Below are 9,504 nucleotides of genomic sequence, written 5' to 3' on the forward strand. Positions count from 1 at the left end.
TGTAGATAGAATTCAACTAACAGTTCTAAATTCTAATTCACAGTTCTTCCAAGAGCTGATGCTAGCTTTTACTAATTAATTTATCTCAGAAAATGAAATGCATACAGAATATTATTGATATTTCTTCAACTGTGTCTACAGCTTTAAATAATAAGATTCTTATTATCTCAGGGGAAAACATGTCTTAAATATGCTTTAAATTTTGTAGATCCTTGAAGTAGGGTGTCAGAGTTTTGTTTGCAATGAAATTCAGGTGCTTTAATTCAGGAGTTATGAAGTAATTAAGGATGAGTTATGAAAATTATCATTGTCTTCAAGTGAAGAAACTTTCACGCAGCGATAATACTATGTAAGTCAAAGTCCACTGAGGCTTGAGGGTGAATGTAGGGACTAGTCTTAAGAATTCAGAATTTATTTTACTAGCTTTTGTATAATAATTCATCCTGTTGTTTTTTTTTCAATATGCCCTTTTCTTAGACTTTGCTGTACTTACGACATTCCCAAGACCCAACAGACAGTCAGAACTAGAAAGGTAGTGCCCTACCTTGAGAAGTAAGTTCCTAAAAAATAAATCAATAAGCCTATAATGCGTCTCTCTTAGTAGATCTCCAGAGCTCTTTACAGAGCTTTGATGCAATTGTAGTTTTGAACCCAGAGCTTGAAGCTTCAGAGAAGGTTCAATGATTCATAATCAGTAATGTCACCATCCTGAATGACAGGAAGATAACTTGAGGGAAAAGAAACCTTTTGCGTTGTAATTGAGACAAACCTGTTTGTTTACTGACCTGTGAGATGCTGTAGCAGATATTCTAGTACTGTTAGGGAACAATTTTTTTGTATGAGATCAAAGATACGTAATTTCCTGATTCTTTTTCAAAAAGTCATTTTTGGGAGATAAATTCAACAATCATTTTCACCAAGATTCGCATTGCCAATGTTTAGCTGCAAGTAGCAAGCACTCCGTTGTATATAGGGTTAATAAGTGAATGTTTAGAAATAGCTTGTTTGGGGACAAATATGAATTGGATGTATTGATGGGAATGCTAAATAACACTGCTGGATGCCATGGGGAGAACCTTGATTTAGAGAGAACAGAGTTTAGTGAAATCTGCTGAAATTATTCTTTCAAAAATCCCTGCACAGGCTTTTATCTTCAAATCGCAGAATGATTTGGGTTGGAAGGGACCTTAAAGCCCACCCAGTTCCAACCCCCTGCCATTTGCACAGACACCACCAGCCAGGTCAGGCAGCTCAGGGCTCCATCCAACCCGGCCTTGAGCACCTTCAGGGATGAGGCATCCAGAGCTTCTCTGGGCAGCCTGTCCCAGGGCCTCACCTAAGCCTTTCTTCATAGGAGGGGTGCTCCAGCCCTCTCATCATCCTTGTGCCCTCCTCTGGAGCTGCTCCAACACCTCCGCATCCTTCTTGCGCTGGAGGCCCCAGGCCTGGGTGCAGTACTCCAGATGGGGCCTCACAAGGGTGGAGTTGAGGAGGGCATTCACCTCCCTCGCCCTGTTGGGATATATCTTCTATGTCCGACCAGCCCTAATCGTGTTCCACTTCTCTCCATCCACTCAGATGGATATTCCATGCTCAGAAAACTTCTAAAGTTGACAATGAGGTAATTATGTGTAAGATTAGCATTTTGAAATCCCTAAATTTTCAGTGGTTAATGTGGGAGCTGTGTGTTTGCTGTGTGCTGTGGCAGAGGTGAGATGTTATCGTTGCTCTCTGATCCAGGGGGGCTTGTACAGTATTGTCCTGGTGTGCTCGGCTGTGACTTGTGCAGAGCATGGTGGCCAAGGAATAACTCACACCACAGCTCCCTGAAGCACTGTGAAAATGCTCTGTGGGAAGGGCTGCTTCCCCCTGGGGGCAGAGGGGGGGGGGCAGAATGGTTTAAATGATAGTTACTATCATGCAGAATGACATCCCCAAGAGATAAGCTAGAAACCGCCTCAGCTGCTGATTTGTGTCATCGTCATCCTTCAAGGCAGGTGATGAGAAGCTGTTGAGAGATATTGACCCACCTACTGACACCCATAGAGAAGCACGGATTCCAACATTAATCTTGTTTTGTGGCTTTTGTCAGTGCTGCATAAAGGTAGGTGTATTGTAGTTGATCTCTGGACCAGAAAAGAAATATTAACACGTAGCTAGTAGCACTATAGTCAAAATAAAGGCCCGCAGGATAATAGGAAATTCTTTGTTCACCCAGAGAAAGATTTACAGCTTCTTCAGCCAGCCGAGAACACATTATTATATTGTCAAATATTAGTAATTTTGCACTGATGCGTAGGAAATCAATTGCAAATCACCAGACATCCTGATACATTCATTTGGACCCAGCTCCATGGAATGACTTGGCACATTTTTAGGCACAGTTGGACACCCTGAGTATAAAATTGCCATTCTTAAGGCTCCTATTTAGCTCCCCTCTGACACTGGCAGCAAGTCAAAGCACTAAGTGCCTATGATTTAGCTGATATTGATACTGCTTCTCAGATGCTTAGAAGCACCTTATCCTTAACAGAACCAACTCTCTGTCTCATGCCAAAACCCTACCATTAGCCACAAATCAGACATGTGTTTGTCTCCGTTGCCTTTGGGGCTTGTTCCAGTTAATTTTCTCTAGGCATGGATTCTGTGCTGCACAGAAGCTGGCAGCATGAGGCATTTTATTCCAAACCACAGCTGCCAAGGATGACTCTGCAGGGACTGGCAGTGGCTGCTCTCAACCTGTAGGCATGATGGGGGCTATGGAGGGCCCCAGCCCTGTGTCCCCTTGGCCTGGATCTCTGGGGCTGCCCTCTGCAGCCACGAGGAGTGAGGGAGATCAGACTCCCTGTTGAATTTCTTCCAGTTGGCAGTGGGAAAGCACACACACTGGACATTCACTTACATATGATAACCTGGATTTCAGTCCTTTGGAGAACTGCTTGAACTAGTTTATCCAGGAGCTGTTTCATGCAGATAACATTTGCACACACCTCCAACTTGTCCTTAGTCCTCATTCTGGCCAGTTATCCTCCCTCACTGCTCAGTCTCTTCTGTTGCAATACAATTGCTTTTATACAAATCAAAATGAAGGTGAAGGGGAGCCCTTCATGCCCCAGTCCTGCTGGTGGTTATGGTGCTGCTCTGGGAGATGTGGATTTGACTCTTCTTCTACACCCAGGTCTCTGGGTGAAAGCTTAACCTGGAATAAAAGGGTACAGGTGGGTATGGATGTGGTGATGTGGAATTGCTGTGAGTCCTAGTTAGGCAGAGGTGCTTCCAAACTCTACTAAAGCCAGACAGGTGTCAGATTTAGGATTTGCCTTTCTTCAGCTGTGATGTGCTGATGTTTTGGGTGGATGCTTTTTGGGATGTCTGTGTTATGCAGGGAGCTTAGGGTTCAGACACAGAGCTGTGAATGCCGTTGCATGAATGAGGTATCTAAAAGTTAGGATTCGCAGTCTCAAATGCCAGCAGTGAATCCCTTGGTATATCACAGCCTCTGTAACTCAGTGAAGTAACACAAAAGTTGTTCATCAACTGTCTCTTTACACAAGAACAAGCTGAGACACCACATTTAAGCATGTATTGTCCTAGATCAGACCATTGAGTGGTAGAGGCTGGCATGGTTGCCTTGATTTCAGCATAGCAAAAAGCAATTTAGGCCACTGTGGGATGGGGTTCTGGCCAACAAAACTTGTCTGAGTAATGGAACCCTAGATGTCCTGCTTGTGCTGCCACCTGCAGTGTTGCTTTCATCCTTTGTCCCCAGCTTGTTTTCTCTTGCAGAGCAGCCCTACTCTTGTTGCTGGCCAGCACCAGGTACCTCATTTGCTCCCATTCCAAGCACTACATCATCCAGTGAGTTTCTTTTTTCCCCAAAGGACAGAATCAATGCATATTTTAGAAGCCCACCTGAACTGGGCATGCACAGCTCTGTTTCCTCTCCCTGGAGCTGGAGTGTAGCCAAAATACAGAGTAACTAAGCTGCATAGAGGCAGGTATTAATTAAGGAGAAACAAAAAAAAGCTACTGATTTTCTCTTCAGAACTGTACGTATGCTAATTGGAGCAAACATTCACAAGAACTGTTAAGTTTTGAAAATGCATTTAAGGCAGCTGGAAGCAATGGTGTAGCATTTTCTGGCCTGCAGCTCTGGAGCAGGATGCACTAGGTCATCCCACAAATAATAGTCAGCTTCCACATTGATGTGAGGAGTTTCCCCGCTGAACATCTCCCTGTGGGGCTGGCTAACACCTTAGGGCCTGTAGCTTAAATTGTATAAATTAGGCTTGATAAAATGTCCTTACTGTAGCTAGGCTGTATTAGGAGAAAGAGTTTAATTTGGGCTGACCTGTGTCCAGAAAAGGGGATGTCTTCCCAGGAAGGAATGGGAATGACAGGCAGTGCACGATGATGTGAAGACTCCTATGTGTCTTCTGTCACAGCCTGTGCCTCCGGCTCTACTGGGGATGTACAGCAGAGCTGTTTTCCCCTGTCCAGGTGGAAGGGGCCCTGGGCAACCTGACCTGCTGGGTGGCAACCCTATCCACGGCAGAGGAGTTGGAGTTCAATATTCTTTAATGTCCCTTCCAACCTAAGACATTCTATGATTCTCTGTCAAGTATCCCTGTGCTTGTGGATCTTGGCTGAGAAAGGCTCATTTCTGGTGGAAAATAGTGACTCTGGAGATGAGTAAGCTACGAGAGTATAGGGCCGATAATCAGAAAATATGGGAGTGTAAGTGGGAGCTCTGTGCTGGTTCTCACAGCACATTCAGAAGTTAGACTTTTAGCAGTTTTGAAGCTGTAAATGCAAGCGTGCCATACCTCATGTGAAATAGTACTTATAAACAGAAGTGTAGTGCCAAATCCATCGTCCTCTGTAGGCCTTCATGTGGATGGAAAAATATCCCCTGGTGCAAATCAGGGATGTAATGAGCCAACTTTGCTTTCAAGGAAGTCACTTCCCCCCACTCTGCATGGTATAATAAAAGATTCAGTACTGTGTTTGACACATACTGTCTGGGATCCCAAATTTCTGTCCCCATCACAGAAAATGTACTGCGTGGTAGCAGACTCGTATTAATGCAGCTTTCAAGCCCAAATAGAGCCTGATGTGTTCTTTTGTAAAAGGAGGTTATAATTTTTGTCACCTACCCCTTAATTTTCAAACGATGAGCACTTTTCCCCTAATTCTATTGTATCAGGTATTATACAGAGTAGCTAATTTGCATGCTCTGCCAAGCTACACTGAAAAGATTCCAGTCTGCAGTAACATTTTTTAGCAGAAGCAATACTCCTGAGGTATGTGTTCGCTTAATTTTTAATCTTTAAATAGAAAGGAATGACAAAAAAAGCAATTTGTTGACAAGGGAGGGAAGAAGGGGTCTCTAAAAGCATTGATAAAGCAGTTGTGATTTCTAAATAGCTTCTCATGGATTGATTTTGAACCATTGGAGAGAAATACAGTATTTCTACTGAGATTTGAAGTAATTTCCATTACTTGCCAAACAAATCCCTTGTTAGCTTTCTCTGCTAATCTAATCTCTTGGTTGCCAGAGTCTGACATTTGATCACTTTCAGTAGTTTTCATTTTCCCCTAAACATCACTGCTGGGAGAAGAAAAAGAGTGTTTTCCAGTTACAGGAAGCAGGACTGGGTCACACTTGGACCCACAGAGAGTCCAGCCCAACCCTGTCTTCCTATATTGGGTCTCAGCTGCCTCTGCTGCCAATTCTCAACTGTCAGAGCCAGTAGGATGTACAAGTAGCATACAGAGAAGGGTGAGCCACATCCAGTCACAACTGAGCTGCAAAATAAGTGGTGATGGCAGGCGGGATGTGAGGAAGTGTCTCCTCCTTGTGAGATCAGAGCAGCTACTAGACTCTTCTTCAGGCAAGAAGGTGTATGAGGTGCACTGGCTGATTTTATTAGCTGCTGGTCCTGCTGGCTGTAAAGTTAGGATTTTTCAGGAGCTTTGTTGTTTGCTCATCTATAACACATAGCTCACTGCTAGGGGGTGAATGAAGCAGTTCCCATCCTGGCACAGCTCTGGGATCCATCCTCCCAGTTTTCCATAGTCTGAATTTATAGTGTGTGTCAGAAAGTCAGCAGAAGAGGAGCATAGAAACAGATATTCGGGCTGAAATATAATACAGTTCACTTCCTATTAAGTCCTTTTTCCCTAAAAGAATTTCCACCATGCAAAGAGTTAAGGCATCAAATATTTTTATGTGCTAGGGACACAATATGTGTAATGCTTGAGAAATATGTTACAGCATTAGAATTTCAGATATGATTAGTTTAGTTTAAGTAGGTTGGAGACATTTTTCAGAGAAACTTTGTTTTGCTGTACTAAGAAACTTTATTGAAGAGCTCTCCACACCACAAAGGATTTTATAGAATTGTAGAATCATATAATCACGGAATCACAGAATGATTTGGGTTGGAAGGGACCTTAAAGACCATCCAGTTCCAACTCCCTGCCATGGGTGGGGCTGCCACCCACCAGATCAGGTTTTCCAGGCCCCATCCAATCTGGCCTTGAGAACGTCCAGGGATTTCCTGAAAAAGAAATGATTGCACCACCTGAATACTCTTGAAATCCTAGCGAAATGCTGTTGGGAGGAAAGGCTTCTAGCCGCAACTTTACCTGACCAATATAAGATGTTTTTCAATACAAATTGCTGATGTCTTCACAAACTCCCAGTGCTGCCATGGGTGTTGTATGGATGGGCACCATTGAGCTCCAACAAGAAACCAGAGAACTGTCATGGGGTGTATAAGCCTAAGCAGGTTTGTTTAAATGGTGAGGTGAATGCAATCCCTGCAGCAGACTTACCCAGAGCAGGCAGATAGAGTTTCTGATACACTGAAGGAAAATTAACATTTTCATCAAAGTATTATGAACCCTCCACTGTTGGGAATGCCACTACTTGTTGCTTGTGGCACATGAATTTAAAGATGTTTGCCTTTAGATAAAGAAGTTTTGCTCATTATATTGCGGTTTTCAGTTGGGTGTTTATAAATCAACATTAAGTTTCTGTGACTGTACTCTTTGTCACTGAATTACAGATCTGTCTGCTGATAAGAGGATAGTGCTGTGGGAAAAGACAGAATTGCCAGTTGGCTCATGCTGATCTGGTACAACAGTTTCCTTGTTATTTGATATAAGCTAAAGTGAAGCAACACAGCAACACGTTCTGAAATGTGCTAATTCTCATATAATGCTAGTGATGCATGGCTGACTGGGGTTGCTTCTCTTGGTTTTGATGAAACGCAGGGGCAATAATCTATATGTGCATATTGGACTTGCTGAGGATAAAGCAATGTGTCAGATTTGGTGTGGAAGGGAAAGGTGGTTTGCAGCAGTGGTGATGGTCATGTGTCCTATGACTTTGTTATGGCCAGGTTTTTACTCCTGGACTTTTTGTTTAACGCAACCATAGAGAAATTCCATGGGAAATTTTAGTTCTTTGTGCTGTCAGATAAATAAGGTGTATTATTATTGCATTTTAATCAAAGGTAGCTACAATATTTAAAAAAAAACAATAGAAAATCAGGACTTGCAATTGCTTGTATTAATATATAACGTCAGTTAAGTTTGACTTGACTTTTATTTAATATTTATCTTTAGATCTGCCATCCAGAAGCTGGGAGCGGAGGTATTTGAGAAGGTGTACACCTATCTGAAGCAGGCGAGACAGCAGAAGGCCAGTGAGGAGGAGATAACAAGACACCTGGAGAAACTGGTTCCTAGAGCAAGTGATTGCTTTGAGGTGGATCAGCTCCTCTACTTTGAGGAGCAGTTGCAAGATTCAGAATCATGTCTTCAGCTGTAAAATGTGCTGGTAACAGCATGGGGAATAATGAACAGGACTGACAGTGCTGAGCTGCTTGCTTCAGGCCAGCCAGCAAATCCTGGAGGGGTCTGGAGGAAACTGCTGAGGGTAATTCAGAACATAAGCAGGTGGGCAGGCTCTTAGAGAGTCCAGTCTGTGCAGTGGGCAGTGGGTAAGTACAGTATAGATTACAGGGGTAGGAAGAAAAACATATGGAGAGTTCATAATTGTCAGTGTTCCCTTCACTGCTTAGGGCATAATGAAAGAATTCTCTTGGACACTAGCCAGTGTTGCTGGCAAAGCTGTCTCTGAGGGAAATGGTGCAGGATTAGGCTCCAGCTGTTGTTTATTCCTGCACTGACTGGTCCTCATGGCATTTAAACACATCTGTTTTGTACTATGGCAGAATACAAATGTATATGGTTATTCAGCCACAAATTGTCTTGTTACCATTCACTGTCCAAAGAACTGTATTTAATCTGTGTGTCTTTCAAAGGAACTGTGAAAATATAGGTCATAGAATCAGGAAATGGCTTGGGTTGGAAGGGACCTTAAAGGTCATCAGGCTCCAACCCCTGCCACGGGCATGGCACAGGCATCTCCCACCAGATCAGGCTGCCCATGGCTCCATCCTATCCACTCTTGAACACCTCCAGGGATGGGGCATCCACAGCTGAGCAGCCTGTGCCAGGGCCTCACTGCCCTCCAAGTGAAAATTTCCATCCTAATATCTAAACTAAATATCCCCTCTTTTAGTTTAAAACCATTCCCCCTTGTCCTATCACTATCAGACCATACAGAGTCAGACTTCTTCCTGTTTATTAGGTTCCTTTAAGTACCAGAAGACCACAATGAAGTCTCCCCTCAGCCTTCTCTTCTCCAGACTGAACAAGCCCAGATCCCTCAGCCTTTCTTCATAAGAGAGGTTCTCCAGCCCTCTGATAATCTCCGTTGCCCTCTTGTGGACCTGCTCCAACAGCTCTGCATCCTTCATCCTTCTTGTGCTGCAGGCCCCAGAGCTGGACACAGTACTACAGATGGGGCCTCATGAGGGCAGAGTGGAGAGGAACAATCCTCTCCCTCTCCCTGCTGGACACCCCTCTGTTGATGCAGCCCAGGACACTGTTGGCCTTCTGGGCTGCAATGCACGCTGTTGGCTCACATCAAGCATATGTATATGTATGTGTGCTTACTCACATACATAGCAATAGATATGTATATGCATAGAGACAGAAAGACATTTGGCCACATTGTTGTACATGTTTAAATTTATAGAGACAGAGAGATGAGGCCAGAGCTGTAGATGACTATGGGAGCTAGGAATTCTTATGACAGATTCTCAAAGTTTTTGATCACTGTACACAGAACAATAAATTAATTTTTTTTTGCTTGCACCCAGATAGTGTTTTTTTTTCCATAGCATTTATGTTTCCCTCTTCATACGCATCACTCTTTTGCTGATTTGGAGTGCATATTATACTCTGATATTATACCTAATTTTTTTTTCTACCTCTTTCTTCTTTATTATGCATTCTGAGCTCCTTTACCCATCTGTGTGAAACAGTAACAGGTAACAAATGATACAATCTATAGAAAAATCTCAAGTGAATTGTGGGCCAATTTAGTTTTAGCCATCTAGCCATTATCAAAAGCCCTGTGTTTTC

The 9,504-nt window shown here is 43.2% G+C and overlaps 1 protein-coding gene across 6 annotated transcripts in view; it reads left to right on the plus strand.

Moving 5' to 3' along the window:
• The window catches only part of NEK11 (NIMA related kinase 11), an 89,340-nt gene extending 81,062 nt beyond the window's left edge, over positions 1 to 8,278 (plus strand). For 4 of the 6 annotated variants that reach the window (XM_021389354.1, XM_021389357.1, XM_021389358.1 and 1 more), the window contains one exon: positions 7,636 to 8,278. In XM_021389354.1, the coding sequence (XP_021245029.1) occupies positions 7,636 to 7,840 (205 nt within the window). In that variant the 3' untranslated portion in view covers positions 7,841 to 8,278. The remainder of the gene's footprint in view (positions 1 to 7,635) is intronic. The other 2 variants (XR_002436241.1, XM_021389360.1) reach the window with 2 other exon arrangements.

The sequence above is a fragment of the Numida meleagris genome, chromosome 2, assembly GCF_002078875.1.
Source record: "Numida meleagris isolate 19003 breed g44 Domestic line chromosome 2, NumMel1.0, whole genome shotgun sequence".
Classification (NCBI taxonomy): domain Eukaryota; kingdom Metazoa; phylum Chordata; class Aves; order Galliformes; family Numididae; genus Numida; species Numida meleagris.